The following is a 24,099-nucleotide window of genomic DNA, read 5'->3' as shown; positions in this document are numbered from 1 at the left end:
AAGAATTTTGGAATTTGGCTCAAAATACCAATCCACATACAAAGTAGTTATTAGGGACTATTTTGAAGTATTGCAAATATCAAAGATGGCAGATATACAAAGATGAAGGTCAAAAGCATTTAAAACACTGATCTTATTTCAAAGGTTAAATAGGTGTAAAAAGCTTTCACTCAAAATTTTAAATTTTTTACATCATTTAACCACTTTACCAATTAGTTTTTTCATTCCCAATAATTAAAAGAGAGTTCACAAACTCTTTGAGAAGTGCAGATGGTAAAAAGTACTCCCAGCCATAGATGCCATCTGGGAAATGAGGAGCAGCTGTAGATTTAGGCATATACTAAGGTTGCAAACCCCCATGACAAAAGAGTAAGCATATCCTTCCATTCTAAGATATTCCAGATCAGCACATCAAGCCCCTAAATATTTTCTCCATCTACCTAAGTTACCTGAATCTCATCTAACCATCTGGGCAAGACCAGTTTGTCTTCATTCACAGTTCTAAACTGGCTAGTCACCAGGAAAAATTAAGAAATGGTAGTAGCAAAAACAAATGAAATTCAGGCACAGGCAGTGTCCTCACTAGGGAACTTCTGTGTTTATGGCAACTTCTGTGATTTGGCGTCAAATTTTGCTTTTGCATTCGTGCTCTTCGGTTTACTCAACCAACAAAAAAGCACTGAAAATGTTTGTGGCTATTCACACTAGAAACGTTTTTAACAGTTTATCAACAAAGACCCCCAGATGGCTATCCCATCATGCACGGTCTGCACAGTTCTAAGAAATTCTTGGAATTTGGTGTGTTATGTGATCATAATCCCCTCAGATGTACCCCATATCTTAAAAAGGCGTTTACTAAACCCATTAACTTCATTCTCTTTTTTCTGCTAATGGTCTGGTTTCTCAAATAGAAAATCTATATCTCAAATTCCACCATTTTATTTACCTTTTAAGAAACATGGATTGGTTTGGCACTTACACTCTTCCAAGGATCTCTACCATGTCAATTCCAATGGACTCAGTTTTCTTAACATTCTGAATACCTTTAGAGATACTCCATCACTTGTTTTCTAGTTCTTTAGCTTTTGCTTTTGACACCATGTCCTTTATTCCACTTTGCACTTCTTTGACTACTCCTTGGGCTTCTTTTTTCCCATTGACATGTTAACTTTTCACTCTATAACATGCTATGATCCCATACAAGTCCATATTTTTTACTATCACCAATATGGCAATTTGGACATAAAACAAATCACAAAGTGTTAAAATGACATATGCTAATTGTTTCACCATTAAACAATCTCTGCATAAGTGCTAGTGGATTTCAGACAATGTATTTTATTTTGTGATTTTTATATTTATTTTTATATTATATAATAAAAGATAACATTATGAATTGTGGAATAGAGAATAAATTTAAATAAATAGCTTTAATAAAACATACTTGGGAAAGCAAAATTAACAAACATGAAGCAATCAGGAAACTATCTGAGAAGATATGAAGCTTGAGTATAAAAAACATTAAAACTAGTTTTTCTTCTACTGTCACTAATTAAACACCGACATATACATGCTTTTTCAAATATTAATTTACTTAATCCTTAAAGCATCCCAATGAAGTACGGAATCTACATTTTCTATATGGAAAAAAATTAGGCACTATCTCCTTGGGGTGGCATAAATTAATTCCAGCAATATTTCTACCATAAAAGGAATTTTTCAAACTCTTCTTGCTGCTCTCAAGGAGCTTACATTTGGGCTTCACTTGCCTGTAGTCTCACATTATAATGCAGTATAAAACATACAAAAAAAGGAGTGTGCACAAAGTATGATGGGTACATGCAGGTAAGTAAATGTACCTAACTTTTCCTTGTTGATCTCCTGGGGAAAGAGAAAGAACACGATAGTATGCAGAATACACTAGGGAAGAACACATCATATGATACTTAGTATTAACAGGAAAAGAGAAAAACCCTGGAGAGAGATTGGCTATCGGAGGAGAGGAAGAAAGATGAGTCCAGTTTCAAGCCTACATGATGCCTAGGAAAATGAGAGTGCCAATTATAACCCAACTGGTACAGGGAATTGTACTGAAGAAGCAGAAAATAGGGTAGACAACACTGTTCACTCGTGAAAAGTAGAATTTGAAGTAGAATTTGAACTGGGACCTGCAAGTGGAAAGGTTTCAGAGACAGTGGAAATGAGAAAAGAAATAGCTTTATTTATTTATTTAAATTTCAAATGAGAGGAAAAAAAAGAAATTTCAAAGTTGTTAGCATTACCATGAAAACATATATATGTGTGTATATATCTCATATATATGTATATATTTTAAACTGGTATAAAAATAGAAGAGCAAAGGGACAAAGGCTAAACCTTGAAACTGCTCATAGCAAAGGTACAGGAGAAGATCTGGCTAGCAAAGACAGCAGAATGGTAGTTGCTAAAAAGTCAGAAGAACTAGAGGAGTGTATGGGCATGAAGTAAAAGGAAGAAAGTTAAGAACTTCAAGGTATGAAGTGAAGCCAAGAGGACAAGAGAAGTAACTGAAAAAGAGAGATTCAAGATTCAGGGTACTAAGAAAATAAATCAATCACCTCTTTTAACAAGCTGGAAATAGTAAATTGTCATCAGCAACCCACTCCATCATGGAAAAGTTATGACTCTAAGAACACTGGCAAACTTAAAGAATCAGTGACTTAGGAGGTTATATTTCATCCAGCTATATGATTTATAACAGTCCTAAGAAAGAGATGGGGCAAAGTGTGCCATAATAGAGAACAGTTGAAGGTGACCTTTAGAAGGCAATACATTTCCTTCAAAAATTTAGCAGTTTATGTTATGTTAATATTAGTCGCAAGGAACGTTTCTGGTAGAAAAATACAAGTATTGCACCATTTAATTTATTCAACAAATACTTATCAAGTATCTACCATTTATCTGGTAGTGTGCTGGAGATAAAATGAGACTTGATATCTGAATTCACAGAGCTTGTAGACTAGTTGTAAAGCCAGGCAATTAAAAAAAAAAGAATTAGTTTGAGAGAAGGACAAAGTTCTTTTGGCATATAGAGGAGTTAATAGCACTCATTTGGTGGTACAGTCTCAATAGTGAGAGAGGGTTAAGCTGAGAATTGAATGAAAAGGAAGAGGTGGGATGGGTGTATGCTTCAGGCCAGGAAGCAAGAAAAATAATTTTAAGATAGAAGAATTGCAAATTACTCAATATTGTGACAATATAACAGTGATAACAGATAAAGCTATAGAAGCAAAGCGGAGCCAATTCTGGTTTGGACTTCATTCTAAGACAATGAGAAGTCAGTCATCAAAGGCTTTTTAAAAGCAATGTAGTGACATGAACCAATCTGCATTTTTTAAAATGAGGTAAATTTCATGTAACATAAAATTAACCATTTTAAAGTGTAAAATTCAGTGGCATTTAGTGCATTCATAATGTTGTGCAATCACCTCTATTCCAAAACATTTCATCACTACAAAGGGAAACCTAGTACCCATTAAGCTGTTACTTGCCATTCTTCTCCTGCCCAAGTCCTTGGCAACAACCAATCTGATTTATGTCTCTATGAATTTACCTGTTCTGAATATTTCACATAAACGGTATTACATAATACATGATCTTTTGTGTCTGACTTCTTTCACTTACCATAATTTTTTTTGTGTTGTTGTTTTTTTGTTTTTGAGACAGAGTCTCACTTTGTTGCTCAGGCTACAGTGAGTGCCGTGGCATCAGCCTAGCTCACAGCAACCTCAATCTCCTGGGCTCAAGCAATCCTACTGCCTCCGCCTCCCGAGTTGCTGGGACTACAGGCATGTGCCATCATGCCTGGCTAATTTTTTCTCTATATATTAGTTGGCCAATTAATTTCTTTCTATTTATAGTAGAGTTGGGTCTCGCTCTTGCTCAGGCTTGTTTTGAACTCCTGACCTCGACCAATCCGCCCGCCTTGGGCTCCCAGAGAGCTAGGATTACAGGCGTGAGCCACCGTGCCTGGCCATTACCATAATGTTTTAAAGGTCCATCCAGTGTTGTAGCATATTTAAGTATTTCATTCTTTTTTATGGCTGAGTAATATTCCAATCTATGAATATGCCACAATTTGTTTATCCATTCATCTATTGATGGACATTTCAGTTGTTTCCACATTTTGGCCATTGTGAATAGTGCTGCTATGAACATTCATGTACAAATTTTTGTTTGAATACCTGTTTTCAATTCTTTTCAGTATATAGCTAGGAGCAGAATTCCTGGGTCTCATACGGTAAGTGTATGTTTAACTTTTTGAGGAACCACCAAACTGTTTTCCACAATGGCTATAGCATTTTATATTCCTACCAGTAATGTACTCAGGCTCCAATTTCTTCACCCCCTTGGCAATACTTGTTATTTTCCATTATTTGATTATAGCCATCCTAGTGGGTATGAAGTAATAACTCATTGTGGTTTTGATTTGCATTTCCCTAATGACCATGATGTTGACTGAACATCGTTTTGTGTGTCTGTTTTGGCCATTTGCATACCTTCTTTGGGGAATGTCTATCTAAGTTTTGGTCTATTTTTGAATTGGATTGTCTTTCTGTTGTTGAGTTGTAAACGTTCTTAACATGCTCTATACTTGATCTCTGCCAAAAGGCCAAGAAGTGATTCTTGACATATTCTCAGATATGACTGGCAAATGTTTTCTCCCATTATTGTAAGTTATTTTTTTTCTGAGTTTCTTTTGATGCATGATCAATGTACATTTTAGAAAGACCATTCTACAGCATAGAAAATGGATTTGAATGGGAAATACTAGAGATGCAAGGAGACCAGTTAGGAGGTAAGGTGGTGGCAGTGGCTACACAAAGAAGCAGATCAATGTGAAAATTTAGTTAGTAGGCTTGTTGACTAGATGTATCAAAAATATTAATAACAAAAAGTGGCTGTAGCCATCATTTTATTAAACACCTATCATGTGCCAGATGCTTCACATGTATTATTCACAATCCTTAAAACAATCTCATTTTAGAGATAAGGAAACAGGGTTCAGAGAAGTTGACTTGCCTCTAGCCACACAGGCAATAAGCTATGAAACTGTGGCTTAAACACAATCTCTAAAGACCTCAAAGACACATTCACGGCAATTGGGGAAATCATTACTTTTCAATGACACAACCAGAATAGTAATGATAAAGTCAAATCCATGATTTACTAAGTAGACCTGAACAGCATAGCTACTTTACAAAAATTTTACAGAGAATCCAATTTTGAAATGTAATTATATAAAATAGGGATAAAAAATATGGATCGTGCGTATATGCATGCATTCTCATGTGTGTGTGTGTGTGTAATAGAAATTGTAGTTCAGCTTGTTGAAAAAAATTTCTATGGCAGACTCTGCTAGTTGCCTATCTAACATGCATCTTCACCTTAGTCTTTTGTAACACAGCCCTGCCTTTTACTAAAGGCATCAATGCTCTCAGCTAAAAGACTATATTACATAGCTTTTCTTACAGCTAGGTATGTCCATTTGACAAAGTGCGGCCAATGAGATATACAATTGACATCTGAACAACACTTGCAGTCAAAAATCTGGGTATAACTCTGGTTACCCCACAATTTAACTACTAATAGCCTACTACTAACTATCTTACTGAACATAAACAGTTGATTAACATATATTTTGTATGTTATATATTATTAATATATACAATATAATCTTACAATAAAGTAAGCTAGAGAAAAGAAAACATTGTAAGAAAATAAGGAAGAGAGAATACATTTACAGTACTGTATTACTGATACTGTAAGTTTATGTCATCTGTTTACACAATGAATTGTCTGAAATAGTGAGCAACCACAGCTGAAGACCTCAATCGACAGTATATATCAAGCAATTCAACTTTTTCTTGTCATGTCATGACTTTTCCCTGCTTCTTGAAAGCACTTCCAACATCACTAGTGGCACTTCATGAGTCCCATGGTGTTATTCAAGGTTTATAGTATTGCTCTAAACACATTGAAAAACACACTAGAACCACAAGAGATCACTTGTTACTGTGATATGCAATTTACTGGAGAGATGAACTGCTCATGCAGAGATGATTAGCATCATATGGTGTTTTAAGTGGATACTTGTAACACTTGAGCTCATCCTAATAGCAACAGGAAGTGGCTATGAAATTATTATAGTAGTACTATATATACAGTTAACTTTATGTAGTTATAATTTAATACTGAATCTTTGTGTTTGTTTATATTTCTCTTAACTGTGAATGGCACCATGCACAATCTGTAAGTTTGTGTAAGTTTTAATAACATTTTAACTTTTTATAATAGTATATATTTTACAGTGGTAAATGATGGGACCTGTACCTACCCCTGTTTTATGGTAGGCTACTTGGTTCATCTGCAAGTTTTTTCAAATTGTTGCAAATGTCCAAAAAATGTTCCAATATATTTATTTAAAAAAATTTACGTCTAAGTGTACCCATGCAGTTTAAACCTGTTTGTTTGAGGGTCAATTGTAATGAGAAGTGATGGAAAGGATCCTGAAAAGGAACTGATATATCCCCTTTTTGCCCTTCTCTTCCTGTTGCATGAAACTTAGATGGGATGGCTCAAGCTCTAACAATCATCCCGAATCATCATGAGATGACCTAAAGGATAGAAGCTAATACAAGGAAACCAGAGCAGATAAATAGAAGGAACCTGGGTCTCTGATGACTTTGATGTTTCATATTGTCCTTGACGAATAAGAGACATACCTTTCTATCTTGTTTAAGCCATTGTTATTTTAAGCGAACACAACCTTAGATATAAGTAACATTTGCCAACTTGCTTAATGCAAAAACTGAAAATAATTCAGGAGTTACATATAGAATTCCCCTACTTCCCAACTTGGAGGTGACACTGTTACCAACACAATATGTTGACACATATGTGAGGTACTTTAAAAAAGGGAGGGATGGTAACATGGTAGAAAATTTTAATTTTGTTATACAATTTAATGTTTTATAACTAATAGCAGGTTGCCGGTATTTCTCTAAGTTAGTTCTTGTGGAATTTTATTTTTCATAATAAGTCCTTAAAAGAAAACATGTTAAAGAGTTATATGCATTTGAAATTAAAAGAAAGCCTCCAAAAATGTTATATCAATTACTTTCCCTCTAGTGATACATTTTCCTAAAACTTTTGTTTTAATTTAAAACGAAAAAAAAATTTTTCTTAACTTTTTCCTTTGACTACTTAATAAGGTTGAAACTTTTTTATGTTTATATGGAATTTGTCTTTTTCTTCAGCGAACTTTTTTTGCTCACTTTATTCTTATTTTTTAAAAATGTATAGGAATTCTTTGGATATTATACATTTTTGGGTACTAGCTCTGTGTTACAGGTACAAATATGTTCTCCCACTCTGACTCCTAACAAGCACTCAATAAATGTTATCATTTGTATTAAAGATAAACTTTATTGTCAATTTATCAAATTTTTAAAAGGTCACATTGATATTCTTAACTAGAATTATAGTAACATTTAAGAAGCTTCAAAGCAGCTTTACAAGATTGAGTCTTCCCATTTGGAAACATGGTATGTCTCTATTCCACAAATGCTATTCATTTTCTTCACATAAGCCATATATATTTAAATTTCTTGTGACAGTTATTCCTGAATATTTTATAATTTTAGGTGCTATTGTGAACTGATTTGCCTATTATATTTTTCAACTGCTTCCAGCCTACGTAACTGTGGTTACCACCTACATAATTCTTGATTATAACAGTTCGAATAGTTTTCTAGTTTGTTCTCTTGGATTTCTGTGTTTGATTGCAAACATATCCTATCATGTTCAAATAATGAATAATCTGGCCTGTTTTCCCCAATATGTATATCTTTTGGTTTTTTAATCTTAATTGTGGTAGTAGCAAAAAAGGGAGAGTTTACTATTTAATACAACTACTGTAGTAAACCAAATGTAATGGTATATGTACATATTTTTATGTAAGCACATAAAAGAAATATCCAAACTTTCTTTCAGATTAATAAGTAGGTCAATATTTCCACCTGAAAAGTAAATTGTCAGATCTCAGAATTTATAGAGCTACGTGCTTGAAAACAAGGCAAATTTTTGTTTCTATGCTATTCTTAAATTATCTTTTACAATTCATTTTTCCCCTGTACATTCATTACAAATATGTAACCCAATATTACCAAAATTAAAAAAAAAATAGCAGATACATGTTGGCATGAATAAATTAGGAGATTTGGAAATAACAAAACTGTGGGTGTTGTAGTTCAGTAATTAGAACAATCAAATGACTAATAATAATCAGGCAAAATTTCTATGTAGAATTCAGACTTGAAATTGAAAACGTGGGACATAGGAATTTAATTATTTTCTAACCTTCTTTCACATTAGCATCTAAGTGGCACCTAACAGTAATTACCTTAGTTTAAAACACCAACCAATTAAAAAGAATACTATGAAGAATTGGTGGCTTGGGCCTTTCTTTTTATATTTTAAGTGTTACTAAAAAAATCCACTGTATTTCTTTCAATCACAGAGGGAATTACATTCCCAAATTTGGACTCTTTCATATCACAGCTTACACATTGTTTTCATTTTATAACCAAATCTTACAAGTTTTTGAGTACTACAGAGATTTTTTAAAACTGTAAAGTAGGAAAAACTTCTGTGGATGGGCAGCAGTAACCATAAATAGGTTATTTCCTGGCAGTAGTATCAATATGAATTTACTTACACATGTAATGTTACAGAGAAATGAAAACCATTTCTACAGTCTGCTGAATAATAACAAGTCATAACTTTTTTATTTATAAAATGTTAATTATTTTAAATATGATAAACTGTTTATTTAATCTCCACATCATGAAAACATATACTAGAAAGATTAAAAATATTTTCCCTATCATCTAGCACCAAATAGGGATTTCCAGTTAAAACACTATAATCAGGGTATACTCTTCAAAGTCAAATCTAATTCTATAGGAATTTAGTTTGCATGGGCCCATACAGCTTTATTTCAAAGCTTGATTCACTCAAAAGACTTGTTGCTACACTTGGCAAATTTTATATACCGTCTCTTAAATAAAATTTTTTCATAAGATGTATTTATTTTAAAAAGGGAAATATTACTTTTTGTTGTTAACAACCAATATCAATCTTAACAATGACCCTGAAATCTTGATCTCTAGCCCTTACCATTAATTTTTGATACCACTAAAAAACTCTTTTATCTCCTTCCTCAGTCCTACTACTTCTCCCTAAATTAGAAATGCTAATGGTACCAATATACTTTTATTCACCTAGGCAGGAAACCTTGAATTCATCTTTGATTCCTCCTTCTTCTTTGACCTATCTAACCAGTGTCACACTTTATTTACTTGCCTATTGGTACCTCCATTTCCACTGCTGCTACAGTAATCCAGACACTTAAGTACCTTTTGTTTGGGTAATAGCAAGCACCTCTTAAATAGGATCTCCATTTCAAATCTCTTCGTACGGCATTCTTCCTTCTTCTATGCTGTTGTGAAATTATGTTTCTGAAGTCAGGTTCTAGGCATAGCAATGCCTGTGATCAAAAATAACTCTTATCCTGATATTCCAAGTCCTGTTACTTGACTTTAAAAACTTTTTAAAACTTAATTCCCCATCCCCACTATGGACTTTCATGTAGTATAGCCAACCACCTTGTTTTCTAAACATGTCCTATGCCTTTTTTTCTCCCAACTCCCCAACCTGCCCCTCCCCACCTCCACATGGCCTTGGTAACCACAATTCTGCTCTCTACTTCTACAAGTTCAACTTGTTCAGATTCCACATATAAGTGAGATAGTGTGATATTTGTCTTTGTGTGCCTGGCTTATTTCATGTAACATAATGTCCTCCAGGTTCACCCATGTGGTAAATGACAGGACTGCTTTCTTTTTAAAGGCTGAATAGTATTCCATTATACATATAATATATACACATCACATTTTCTTTATCCATTCATCTGTTGATTAACACTTAGGTTGACTCCATATTTTGTCTATTGTGAATAATACTCCAGTGAACATGGGAGTGCAAGATATTTTTTCAACATACTGATTTCATTTCCTTTGGATGTATACCCAGGAGTGGGATTGTGAGATCTGTTCTATGACTTTTCCAACTCCTAGCCTTTAACCATGATGTTTCTTTTGCCTAGACTAATATTCCTCTGTATGTTTAAATCTTACTCATGTTTTAAGGTCTAGTTCACATATTGTTATTCTCTAAGACTCTGGCCCCCAACCCCCGGGACTGCAGACCAATACTCGTCCATGGCCTGTTAGGAACCAGGCCACACAGCAGGTGAGAGAGGCAGGCAAGCGAGCAAAGCTTTATCTGTATTTATAGCCACTCCCCATCACTCACATCACTGCCTGAGCTCCGCCTCCTGTCAGATCAGCCTTGGCATTAAATTGTTATAGGAGTGCAAACCCTACTATAAATGGCACATGCGCTCCCTATGAGACTCTAACGCCTAATGATCTGAGGTGGAGCTGAGGCGGTGATGCTAGTGCTGAGGAGTGTCTGCAAATACAGATTATCATTAGCAGAGAGGTTTGACTGCACAGAGACCATAATAAATCAATTGTTTGCAGAATCATATCAAAACCCTATCGTTGGCAGGGCGCAGTGGCTCACACCTCTAATCCTAGCACTCTGGGAGGCCGAGGCAGACGGACTGCACGAGGTCAGGAGTTCGAAACCAGCCTGACCAAGAGCGAGACCCCGTCTCTACTATAAATAGAAACAAATTAATTGGCCAACTAATATATATAGAAAAAATTAGCCGGGCATGGTGGCGCATGCCTGTAGTCCCAGCTACTTGGGAGGCAGAGGCAGCAGGATTGCTTGAGCCCAGGAATTTGAGGTTGCTGTGAACGATGTGATGCCACGGCACTCACTCTAGCAACAAAGTGAGACTCTGTCTCAAAAAAAAAACAACAAAAAAACCCTATCATTGAGGGGCGAGTGACAATTAAGCTGCATCCAGTGGCAGGCTTTATAGTGGCAAGTGAGTTGATGTACTTTAATTGTACAGTTGCATCTGGTAGCAGGCTTTAAGTCAGAATCTGATACTTATTTTAGTCCACGCATGACCCGCCCATTATTTTATTTACCACCTGCACCTTTTCCCATATTTTGCACTTGTTTCAGTCACAGTTTTAGTAAGTCCACAAGCTAACCCTAGCAAAAATGAACTGTAAAGCTTCACTGAAAAGGGAGAAAGACCCAATGATGAGAAAGAAGACTCTAAGACTGCCAACAAAATGAAAGCTGCATTTAAAAGAAAATACCAAAAGTTCTACTTAAATTGTAGAGTCATTGCAAAAGGTGATTCACATTCTCCAAGCCCATTTTGTGTATGTAGCAACCGGCTATACAAAAAGCCATGAAACCTTCAAAACTGTTTCACCACAGAGAGACCAAGCACCCTGCATTAAAAGACAAGCCTTTGGGATTTTTCAGAAGAAAAAACCGTGAACACAAAGAACAGAGGCAATTATTGAAGGCCACCACTTCATCCAATACGTCTGCACTGAGAGCATCATTCTTAGTGGCTAACTGCATTGCTAAAGCTAAGAAGCCTTTTACTATTGGTAAAGAGTTGATCCTGCCTGCGGCTAAAGACAGTTGCTGTGAACTTTTAGGAGAGGCTGCAGTTCAAAAGGTGCCATGTATTCCTCTTTCAGCTAGCACCATAACTAGACAAATTGATAAAACAGCAGAGAATACTGAGGCATAATTGTTAGACAAGATTAATGAGTCACCATGATATGCAATTCAGGTTGACGATTCTATCAATGTTGACAACAAGGAAACAATGTTTGATGTGATATATTTTTCAGGAGGATGTGCATAAAGATATATTATGTGCACTTTTTTTGCCAGCCAACAACACAGCTGCAGAACTATTCAATATTCAAGTCTTTGAATGATTACATATCAGGAAAACTGGTCATTTTGTGTTGGTATATGCATGGATGAAGAAGCTGCCATGACTGGACAGCTTTCTGGTTTCACTACTTGGATCAAATGAAGGTCACTTCTGAATGTGAGTTTATGTACCGTGTCATCAACAGAGAAATGCTGGTTAGCTGAAAATGTCACCTGAACTAAACAATGTTTTGCAGGATGTGATTACAATTATCAACCACATTAAAGCACATGCATTAACTCAGTCTGTTCGCGCAACTCTGTGAGAAGATGGACGCACAGTATACATACACACACGTCTTCTCTTTCTAAAGGTAGATCATTGGTCAGAGTTTCTGAGTTACGAGAGCCACTCCAGATATTTCTTTTAGAAAAACAGTCACCACTGGCAGATTTCAGCACATTTCAGTGACACAGAATGGGTCGCAAAACTTGCTTACTTGTGTGTCATATTCAACTTGCTCAACGAACTCAATCTGTCACTTCAGGGGAGAACGACAACTGTGTTCAAGTCGTCAGATAAAGTGGCTGCATTCAAAGCCAAACTGGAATTATGGGGGCGATGAATGAATACTGGGATTTTTGACATGTTTCAAACATTAGCAGAGATTTTGAAAGAGGCTAATAAGCCAGGACTTTCTTTCTCCCAGCTAGTGCGTGATCACCTATATCAGCTTTCAAAAGAGTTTGAGCTTTATTTCCCAACCACAAAAGACCCCCAAACTGGGAAAAAAATGAATTTTATGACCCATTTGTGAATAAGCCAGGTGAACTGACTTTGTCCATGCTGAAAGAGGATAAACTGCTTGAGATCACAAATGACAGTGGCCTTAAAGTGTGTCTGAGACAACTTCAAATATACGTCCTGCATTAAAGTCAAGGTGGAATATCCTAAGATTGCTACAAAAGCACTGAAAAGCCTACTTCCACTTCCGACATCCTATCTTTGTGAAGCAGGGCTTTCTACAGTGACAACAACCAAAATGAGATTATAGAGTAGACTGGACAAGCAACACACTTTGGGTGTCACTGTCTCCTATCACCCCCAGATGGGACTGTCTAGTTGCAGGAAAACTACCTTAGGGCTCCCGCTGATTCTGCATTTTGGTGAGTTGTATAATTATTTCATTATATATTACAATAAAATAACAATAGAAATAAAGTGCCCAGTAGACATAATGTGCTTGAATAATCCCCAAACCACCCCTGTCCTCCACCCCGTCCGTGAAAAAATTGTCTTCCATGAAACCAGTCCCTGGTGCCAAAACAGTTGAGGACTGCTGCTCTAAGACAATGGGTCTTGCTCAGCTGAAAGTCAGAGCATCTGAACTCCTATAGGACTTCACATGGGCTTCTCTATGGCAGTGTGTCTCTACTGTCTAACTTTAAGGGCATATAAATCTCCTAGAAATCTTCTTAAAATATAAACTCTGAGTCAGCAGGTCTGAGCGACTGCATTTCTAGCAAGATCCTAGATGATGCTGATATAGCTAGTCTGGACAATTTGAATATTAACCTGTTATGGAACAGACAAATTTTTGCCAAGTGCTCTGGTTACCTTAGCTAACTGTTCCCATGTTTCTATAAATGAAACAAGGATCTCTATTTTCTACTGCAAATTGCACAAGAGACATTCAACAAATATTTGTAAACCTAACACTGTATAATGTGTAAATGTGTTTTTTCAAATTGCAGGTTTTCAACCCATTAGTGGGTTTTCAATCTATGCATATATGTGACTGTGTATATATAAAACTAAAACAAAAAAGACTCAAATGAGAAAGAAAATAGACTATATCACATGTAATAGGGTAAATATTGTTTTATAAGACTTCTAGTTGCAATTATATACACATATGCACACATTTGTATGTACTAGGTCAAAATGTAAACCCTATATTTTATGTAGGTTTTGGTCTCAAAAGTTGGAAAATATATATTATGGGTTGAACTGTGTCCCCAAAAGATATGCTGAAATCCTAACCAGTAAAAGATTGGAGTTATGCTGCTCTCAAGCCAGAGAATGCTCGTGATTACCAGAAGCTGGAAAAGATAAGGAAGAATCCTATAGGCTTCAGAGGGAGCATAGCCCAGCTAACACCTTGAATTTGGACTTCTAGCCTCCAGAACTATAAAAGAATAAATTTCTGTTATTTTAAGCCCCCCACTTTATGGTAGTTTGCTATGGCAATCCTACTTAACTAACACAAAATGGAAGATACCTTTTATCCTATTTTAATTTTTTTTGTAATTTCAGAATTGTAAAAAGAACATAAATCTATGAATGAAAATATTATCATGGCCATATACATTTTAGCACACAATAAACATTTTCAGGAGATTTTGCAAAACATGACTATTTTAACATTCTCATATAAAGTGATCTTCCCTACTTACTCTTCTTTACATCACCCTGTTTATTTTTTCATAGCACTAATCAAAACATATTATGTTGTGTTTATTTGTTTATCTTCTGTTTCCTATACCAGAAAGGAAGTTCCTTGAAGACAGGAACCTTGTATGTCTTGTTTTTTTACCATATCCCTGGTGCATCATGGCATACAGATTTTCAATAAATAATTATTAAATGAAAAACTGAAATGTTCATAAAATAAATTATACATAGCAAGTAAAAAATGCTGTTATTATTGTCTATACCTCCCTATACTCCCCTTCCCTTCCAAAAAAAGTCCCCTGAAAAATGAAGAGATTTCAAATGTTCAGTTGTATTACATGGTCTACAACAGGGGTTGGCAAACTCAGCCCATGGGCCAAATGTGGCCAGCTGCCTATTTCAATAGAACCCAGACACATTTATTCCTTCACATATTGTCTATGGCTGTTTTTGCACTACAACAGCAGAGATGAATAGTTGCAAGAGATTGAATGGACTGTAATGCAAATATTCATCATCTGATTTACAAAACAGGCCTATGTTTAATTATTTATATTTATACACTTGGCATCTAATCATACATATTCCAATGATTATAAAAAAACAAATGTTGGAAGCAACTTTTACCTTATTATAATTCTTGGCTAATTCCAACATCTCTTTTACCACTGATTCATTGTGTTTACAATGTTCACTGTAGTCCTGAAGTGTCAAACCTTCCATCCAACTCTTCTTGTGCAAATTTAGCAACATCTAAAAAATACAAAGAAAAAGTAATTCTTTTTGTGCCGTAAGGATATTCCCTTCACTTGTCTTGAGAAAAACTTCACAAAAAGCTTTTGGAATTAATGAATTTAAATTTAATTTTATTAATTTAAATAAACTCCAATTAGAATTCTCCTAAATTTATATTACTAATAATATAACCTAACCTAAGGCGTGCTCCCAGCCCATGGCCTTTGTATTTGCTGTCCTTCTACCTAGAAGGCTATTCTCATCTTTGCATGACTCACTTTCCTCTCTTCCTTAGAGATAGATGCCTTATCTTAAACAAGTCTTTTTTTCTTAACCTGTTTATTCCATTTCTGTCCCACTAAAGGGGAAATCAAGAGGGCAGGGACTTTAGCCTGTTTATTTCAAGATCACCAGGATCTAGATTCTAGAACAATATCTAATGATAGCACTCAATAAATATCTGTTGCATAAATTAATTAAACTCTTATGTCACACAAAGGATCTCTGATTTTTCATATAGCCTAGGTTTCAAATGTCAAGATTAGATGGCAAATGCCCTATTTATTGAGTGACCTTGTGACACTCTGAGCCTCAATTTATCTATGATTTAAGGGCTTGTATCAGACAATCTCAAAGTTTCCTTCAAATTCTAATATTCCCTCTATAATTTAAAAACTTAAAACTTCTTTACTGTCAGAATGAAAAGCCATGAAGCTGGGAAGTAAAGCAAAGACTTCATTTAGCTAAGCAATCACATCAGCAAATTGGGGTCCTATATTAGTTAATATAGGGTCCTATATTAGTTAGTTATCATGAAACTAAACACCTTAGTTCAAAATTTCTCAAATTGGACTCAGAGTTCTGAGTACCTATTCTTGGAAGTTCATAAGTTTTCAAGTTTATAATCTTAGGACTGTTTCTCCTAGTCTTACTCTACAAATTTTCTTCAAGTGAGGACTATAATTGATTTTTTTTTTTCTGATGATGATTAACAAAATTATTAAATGTGAAAAAAAATGGGGGCTACAAAATGACTGTTGTTGTTTTGTCATTAAAACCAGTATACTTTAAATGAGATCCCTCAGACATGAGAATGTAAAGTTGTACTTGGAAGTATATGGGTTCAGTTTAGAAAAATTACCCTACTTGTTTCTTATAGTGGAAAATCAGCCTGCATGTCAAAATCACCTATGAGGTTTTTCAAGACACAAAAGCTCCCCCATTTCCCTTCCTATGGCCCCAGGGTCAAGAATTCCCCCAGACCCTCTCTATGGCTCCAGGGGCAATAGTATGTCAAAAAATTAGAAAAACCTTAGACAGGTGACTTCAATTTGATTGCTTCCCAACTTTTCCACTGATACTATTCTAGAAGATAGACCCTTGGGGAAGCTGCAACTACCTACGCTATAAAGCTACCTATAATTAAGTATTGAGAATTGGATTTCCCTACCACACCAAAAGCAAACAATGAAAGTTCCGAGGAGCAGCAGGATATTCCTTACCATGCCTGGGCAAGGATTCCGTTGGAACCCTTAAGTAAGGCTTGGGGTTAAGTATACAGGTTGGCTGAATAAGAGTAAAGGCAGGGCTTCTGTTACTGAGAATGCAGCTCAATTAACTATTAAGAACAGAAGCATAACATTAATTAATATTTTTATGTATGTTTTTAATACCAAGGATAATGGCTAAGTTTATGAGATACCTTCCCCCAGTCCCCATAAAAAGGAAAACTGATGCAGTTAGGTGGATATTTCCAAATAGATGGATGTCAGTTATGACTGATAAAATATTTATCTAAATGAATTTTCAGTTTGTACCTGAGAAGTGCCCTTTTTCACAGCCTGAACTCATTTTATGTAAAATTAAAAATAAGTGTTGTAAATGTACTTCAAGCAATTAACTAAATTTATCACGGCAGAAATAAACTTTGGGATATAAATAGCAATTAGAAGGAGCTTCAAGAGGTTCTCCTGCTCCCCTCATTCATCACTATGCTCAAGTACCTGGGCCCTTCAGATGAGTTTATAGGTGGCTTTGACCTTTTAAAACAGAGGTTTATCAAACTTAAAAAAACAAAAATAGAATTTTTCTTTCAAAGAAAATCATATTGCACATCCTCCCCCAATATGGAAATTAGATTCAAATGGAAGTGATCTGGTTAAAGGCAGGTTTAGAGGGCTCAACTTACTCTGCTTGCCATACACCAGAATCCCCTTTTCTTAGGCTACTGTGTGAGAGACAGTTTCAAAGTAAGAATGGTCTTATTTTTTACTGATTACTTATCACTTTCATACTTGAGAGTGGACTCAATAACCCAAACTGGCTATCAACAGTAAACGTAATGTTCTTTTAAAAAAAAAAAAAATTAAAAAGTCCTTCCCAAAGAAATACAAGAAGCTAATCTGGTGGATGACTAATTGTGATAGCAAAGAGGGGAAAAGTAGTTCAGACTGTAATTTCAAAAAACAACAGAGTTAAATATTTGGAATTAGTTGAAAGAAAAAACTGTACTAGAAATAATCCTAAAAGAGTAGAAACAAAAAAAAGAATGCTAATGTACTAAAATACTAGTAATGTTAAAAAGTAATCAAATTTGAAAATTGGTATGAAAAGGGATAAAAACCTAGTTCAAAATATGTGAAAACACAAAATTGTTTACCTTTGACTCACCTTTAGTTTACCCTAGGGTAGTTTGCCCAAGTTTACCTAGGTATGTTTTTAAAAAGTACTATCTGCAATTTAATTTATTCCTCTCAAATTTAGTAATTATAAAAAGGCATTTCATTGGAGAAGAAAAATTAATCAGAAAAATCACAGAACGAAGAGAAATATTTTTATGATTTACCATAAAACCAAACTGGAATGTTTATTTCCTACCTCCTCTTCCACTTTAGCATCTACTATATGGTAAAATGTATCTTTCAATATGTCCAAAAAGAACTCCTTTATTTTTATGCAGCAATTCATCAAGAATGGGAAAATATTTGGAAACATCTAAAGAGGTCAACAATTCTAATTTGAATCATATACCAGAAAATGATTTGAAAAAGATTTCCCTTCTTCAAGATAAAAATTTAAACTTACCTTCTGTTCCAGTTCATTTTTCCGATAGTTAATAGTAATGGAGTAATAATGTCTGTTTAGTCCATGAATTAATGCCTATATAGATAAATGATTTTAAAAGGATAAATTAATATTTTTCATCTGATAAAATAAATACAAAAGTTTGAAATTGTTGACATATTCTGTATACCTGTTTAGAGAAGGGAGGGAGGGAGGAAGGTAGGTAGGTTTGTTCCAAGTACAAATTAATATAAAGTCTCATATATTAATATAAAAGCATATAGCATAGGCATTACTCTTCCCCCCCTCCCAGGATTATTAATGGCTTCTCTTATATAAAACCTGAAAGTGAAAATAAACTTTTGTCTATTTTTTTTTTTTTGAGACAGAGTCTCACTTTGTTGTCCAGGCTAGAGTGAGTGCCATGGCATCAGCCTAGCTCACAGCAACCTTAAACTCCTGGGCTCAAGCGATCCTACTGCCTCAGCCTCCTGAGTAGCTGGGACTACAGGCATGTGCCACCATGCCCAGCTAATTTTTTATATATATATCAGCTGGCCAATGAATTTCTTTCTATTTATAGTAGAGACGGGGTCTCGCTCTTGCTCAGGCTGGTTTTGAACTCCTGACCTCGAGCAATCCACCCGCCTAGGCCTCCTAGAGAGTTAGGATTACAGGCGTGAGCCACCGCACCAGGCCTGTAACTTTAGTCTATTACTACTTCAACATTGTCATTAGTGCTTTAAAAATAACATTTCTTTTTAAAGAGACAGGGTCGCACTCTGTCACCCAGGCTAGATAGAGTGTAATAACGCAATCATAGCTCACTATAGCCTTGAATCCCTGGGCTCAAGGGATCCTTCAGCCTCAGTCTTCCAAATAGCTAGGACTATAGATGCATAACACCACACCCAGCTAATTTTTCTTTTCCTTTCTTTCTCTTCCTTCCTTTCTTCCCTCCCTCCTCCTCCTCCTCCTTTTTTTATTAGAGACAGGGTCTTCCTATGTTGCCCAGGCTGGTCTCGAACTCCTGGGCTCAAGCAATCACACCTGACCTAAAATTAACATTTTCTAAAAGCAACTTATGTTTCATTGTAAAAAGTTTAATAAATAGCTATAAGAAAAAAAAAATTACATAATTCTACCACCTAAAGGTAATCGATACTAATATCTTGGTGTAAAAATATAGGTACAGTTTATAAAATACATATTTACAAAACGGAGAACTTGTAAATCTTATTTTATAATCTTTTTCTTACTTAACATATTTCGTACTTTCCCCAAATTATTTTTAATTTTTTTTTTTCTGGAGACAGAGTCTCACTCTGTTGCCTGGGCAAGAGTACAGTGTCATCATTACAGCTCACTGCAACCTCAAACTCCTGGACTAAAGTGATCCCCTACCTCAGCCTCCCAAGTAGCTGGGACTACAGGTGTGCACCACCACACTCAGCTAATTTTTCTATTTTCTGTAGAGATGGTATCTTACTCTTGCTCAGGCTGGTCTTGAACTCTTGAGCTCAAGCAGCCCTCCTTTCTTGGCCTACAAAAGTACTAGGATTACAGGCGTGAGCCACCACACCCAGCCATCCATCCTCAAATTATTAAATAGTAGTCTATAATGTAATCATATTTTTTTCTTTATTACTTTAAGTACAACAGTAAAGAAATCAGTGACCACCAGCACGTGTGTGTGCTGATGGCTGCTGTCAAGCTTCTATCTCTACTACTTGAAAGTTAGTTTAAGAGCAAGGCCCCTCTTAACAACAGCTAACTAACTTCCCCTTCAAAATAAAAGGCATGGCATTTCTGGAAGCCTTCTGATCCCTGAATTAAATACTCTGTTAAAATACAATAAAATTCTATTATGGATATTACCTTTCACTTCAAGCTCTTCTGAGTTGCTTTCTTTCTAGCTTGTTTTAGAAAAATAAGAAAGTGTTTTAAGGTGTGGCTTTGTTCTATCACATTTTGGCTTGATCCCATTTTGTGTTTTTGTATTAAAATTATCTTAAAACTATAAAGCACTCAGATAGATGTCATTCTGATGGGCGCTATATAAACTGTGAAATAAATATATTTACAGATTCTAATTGGAAAGCAAAGCAAACTAAAATGAAAGGAAAAATAATGATGTAGCAGTTACTTACACAAATTGTTTACTTAGGTTTGAAACCTGCCTCATAAGGTCTACCTTAAATTACAGACTATGAGGTAGGATTAAAAAATATAAACTAGAGTGATGTCGAAAGAAACAGATTTTAGTATCGATTATATTCAATTTTTAAGGTTAAAAAGCACTGTTTTAATTTAAAAAATGAAATCTGCAACAGGTGGCTGGTGACTTGCAATTACTAAAAACTTCTGGCAGAAACATACCATCTAGTAATCACAATGATCTTGGATTGTGAGATGCTACTTAACCTTTTGCAAAAAATAATGAAGTAGTATGATGCTATGGGGGTTTATAAGAAAGGTCATTATCACAGGCTAAACAGGTCCAGTAATATATTCTCTTGGAACATGCAAGTAGAGGCTTGTCTATATCCAATCAAAATCACTGGTAGCTTATTTCATACTCATTATACTTTGCAGTTTTCCCTGACTTGTAAAAATTTTTTCAAAAGCAACACACCTGAATCCTTTGAAACAAAACATTTCACTTTGATAAAGATTCAGATGAGTGACTGCTGTAAAATTAAGCATTTGAAAGTATAGTCATCAAAGTATAACCAAGGCTTAACCACAGTTAACTGACAAAGCCACAACTCCCCAAAGACAACCTTATGACTGAGCAAAGTTTCAGAAGAGGGGAAGCAATAGGTACTATAAAGTCTTTGTCTGTCTTCTATTTAACCAAACATGGTATTTCTGTCCTTTAATTAATCTTCAGAGAAGTAATTAACTAGTAGACAAAGCCAGTGGTACATTTAAAAACAAATTTAAAATACTTTTTGAAACAATAAAGGTATGTATAAAAACAAGACATGTGAATGATACAAAGAAAAAACATTAATCACTCAAGAGACTATTAAGTATCTGAATATCAATAACTTCAATAATGGTGGTTAATATCACTAGAAAGAACAGGATACAAACTCTCATCAACGGTAATATATAGATATGTTTTACAGGACTTTTTTTTAAAGGTGAGGATTTTTTTTAAAAAGTAGAAAATTTTAAGTACTATTTGAGAATTGTTTCTGAATATCTCTTAAAATATACAGCAATTTTCCCATTATTTCCTGCTATAAGAAATGCCTACTTATCCATCGATGATGATAGCTAATGCCCTCCACCAAAAACTCCTATCGGTCCTTTTCTACAATGTTATGCAAGGCCAGAAGGTAAAGGATTTATTATGCTCCCCAAAATGGTATCCTCAAAACACGGTAGGAAAATTTAAATAACCCATTAAAAACTGATTCACATATGTGCAAATCTAACTTTTGTAACAGTATTTCCATAATTCTCTTTTAAGACATAATAAAAATTGCAAGCAAATTAAAATGCTAACATTTAGATCTTAAAATGACTAATTATACCTGGCTTTTAACATGTAAAACCGAGTTTTAACACATTATCAAATATAGGAATTACCTGAATAGATGGCTTGTTTAAGTGACCCAGATTTGAAGTTGTTTGTCTTGGTTCATGTCCTAAGACCATCATATTAGCATTGATCAATCTGAAGGCATCAATAACAACCTGTAAAAACAAGGTGTCAAGTCAATTCTTTTTTAAAAGCAAGTGATGATGCCAAGCAACAGTGGACAAGGCATGATCAACTTGCATCTGTTTCTGGACTATTTCCAGAAAATCATTTAATTATAATATTAATAAAAAAGAACCTCCTGCTGACTATGCCATCAGCACACCACCCTCTATCTTGTAATGTAAGGTGACACCAATTACTGCAATTTTCATGAAGCAGGAAAGAAAAATATTAACTTTGCATCTTTATTATTGAAATATGTCATTACTAAACTTACACCAAACAGCCTTCATTGGTGTGCATATGTTTGTCACCTAAATTTTACCTAATCAAAATGAATGACAGAGAAACTAAAACTGAAAGTGAGCACAAGTTAAGGGACCACATCTAAAGCCCAGGCCTGTCACATCAATTATACCACCACAGAACTTGAAATGACAACAAAATTACAGCTAGCAAGGCACTTGCCCACATATTCTCTTCTAGTCAGATACCTTTTACTTCTCGTGACTATGAAAGACTTTATACCTTGTCTGATGGCCTTAAATGTCCAAGCCACTGTCAAGCATGGGGGGCACGATATAAGAAAAACAAGGTCACCCATGCTTTAATCCAGGAATATGGTATAGAATGATATGCTCCTAAATTCATAGTAAAGAAATAATAATAGGTATCTTCTTTTTGTGTGTATAAAATAAAGTCAAATTCTTCCATGATACAATATCATCTGTTAGCTCTTAACATATTAAAAGATTAACAAGAATCACATATTTGTTAAAGCTTTTAAACATTATAAAGTTTTATGTAAAGCCATGTGACTTTGAGACTGATTGCCTCATTAAGGAAATTTAACTTAATACATTTGTCACATAAAACAATCTTAAAACAAGATAATATAGTACGTAATAGTAGATTTGCCTTTTTTTTTTTTTTTAAGAGACAAGGTCTCACTATGTCATCTAGGTTGCTGATCCTCTCGTCTTAGACTCCCAAATAACTGAGACTACAGGTGCATGCACCATCACACCTGGCTAATTTTTTGTTGAGACAGAGTCTCCCTAGGTTGCTCAGGCTGTTCTCAAACTCCTAGCCTCAAGCAATCCTTCCACCTCAGCCTCCCAAAGTGCTATGATTACAGGCATGAACCACTATGAAGGGCCTAGATTTGCCTTTAAAAGAGCTGAACAACTGACATGTATCAACATTTTGAAAGCAACTGTCAACTAGATTTGTTCTCATTTATACAATTATCTTTTAAGAATACTAAGAAACATAAAATAATATTTATTCTCAGGTTAAGACAACTAAAATCTAATCAAATCTGAAAAATCTGTGGTAAGCATTATTACATACTATATGCTAAAGAACAAGATTTAAAGAAACAAAGAAAAAAAAAATCACCCTTTCTAAAAGGCTACCATGATGGGTCTGAAGACAATAAGAAAGAATACAAATTTAGACCAAAACATTATGACAAGTAAATCAATCTAAGGCTCTGCCTACTCCAGTTGGCCTAAAATATCAGCTTAGAACTTTGCTTTTATTTCGAACAGTTCAAATTTTCCCTGAGTCAATCCTCTTGCCTCAAAATTAAGTATCCCCATAACATGAATGATTTCTGAAAATTCTTTTTTCTTTTTATACAATAACCTTAATCCAGACTTGACTTTTACATTTATATATAAATAAATATGCCTAGGTTGCTTATACTTAAATTTCTAATATTTTTTTCCCATAAAGCAATAATAAAAACAGGTACTAATATCAGACATACTTTAATCATATATTTTAATAAATAACTTAAAACAATTGCTTAAAAAATACAGAAGTAAATTTCTCACATTTTGTACTAAAACACATAAAATAAGATCAAGTTAAAATGTGGGTAAAAGAGAGGGGAAGCGATCATTTGGACAGATAGGTATACAATTTAAATACAGAATAAGAAATACCACCCTATTAATTCATTTTGGTCCAACTGTTTTATGATTCCATTATAAATTTCAGTAAAATCAATTATAGAAAAAATATTTCCATAAAACTATGAAAATTTCATTGTATATCACGACAAAAGTCCTGTACTATTTTATACTGAATGCTTCCAAACTAAAACAGCAGATAGCTACATGTACCTAGAGAAGTCTCTATACTAATTTCCCTGGAATATTATAAGTAGATGTGAAACTTCATAAAAGAAATTAAAGTA

At 34.7% G+C, this 24,099-nt stretch overlaps 1 protein-coding gene across 2 annotated transcripts in view; it reads right to left on the bottom strand.

The window, feature by feature from the left end:
• PSMD14 (proteasome 26S subunit, non-ATPase 14) overlaps positions 1-24,099 on the bottom strand; it is a 104,028-nt gene that overhangs the window by 4,729 nt on the left and 75,200 nt on the right. For both annotated transcript variants that reach the window (XM_076005595.1, XM_012735707.2), the window contains 3 exons: positions 21,779-21,886; positions 18,200-18,274; positions 15,008-15,133 (listed from right to left, as the gene is read on the bottom strand). In XM_076005595.1, the coding sequence (XP_075861710.1) occupies positions 15,008-15,133; positions 18,200-18,274; positions 21,779-21,886 (309 nt within the window). The remainder of the gene's footprint in view (positions 1-15,007; positions 15,134-18,199; positions 18,275-21,778; positions 21,887-24,099) is intronic.

The sequence above is a fragment of the Microcebus murinus genome, chromosome 8, assembly GCF_040939455.1.
Source record: "Microcebus murinus isolate Inina chromosome 8, M.murinus_Inina_mat1.0, whole genome shotgun sequence".
Taxonomy (NCBI): Eukaryota; Metazoa; Chordata; class Mammalia; order Primates; family Cheirogaleidae; genus Microcebus; species Microcebus murinus.
Note: the sequence above shows the minus strand (reverse complement) of the source record. Positions and strands in the feature narration are given on the sequence as shown.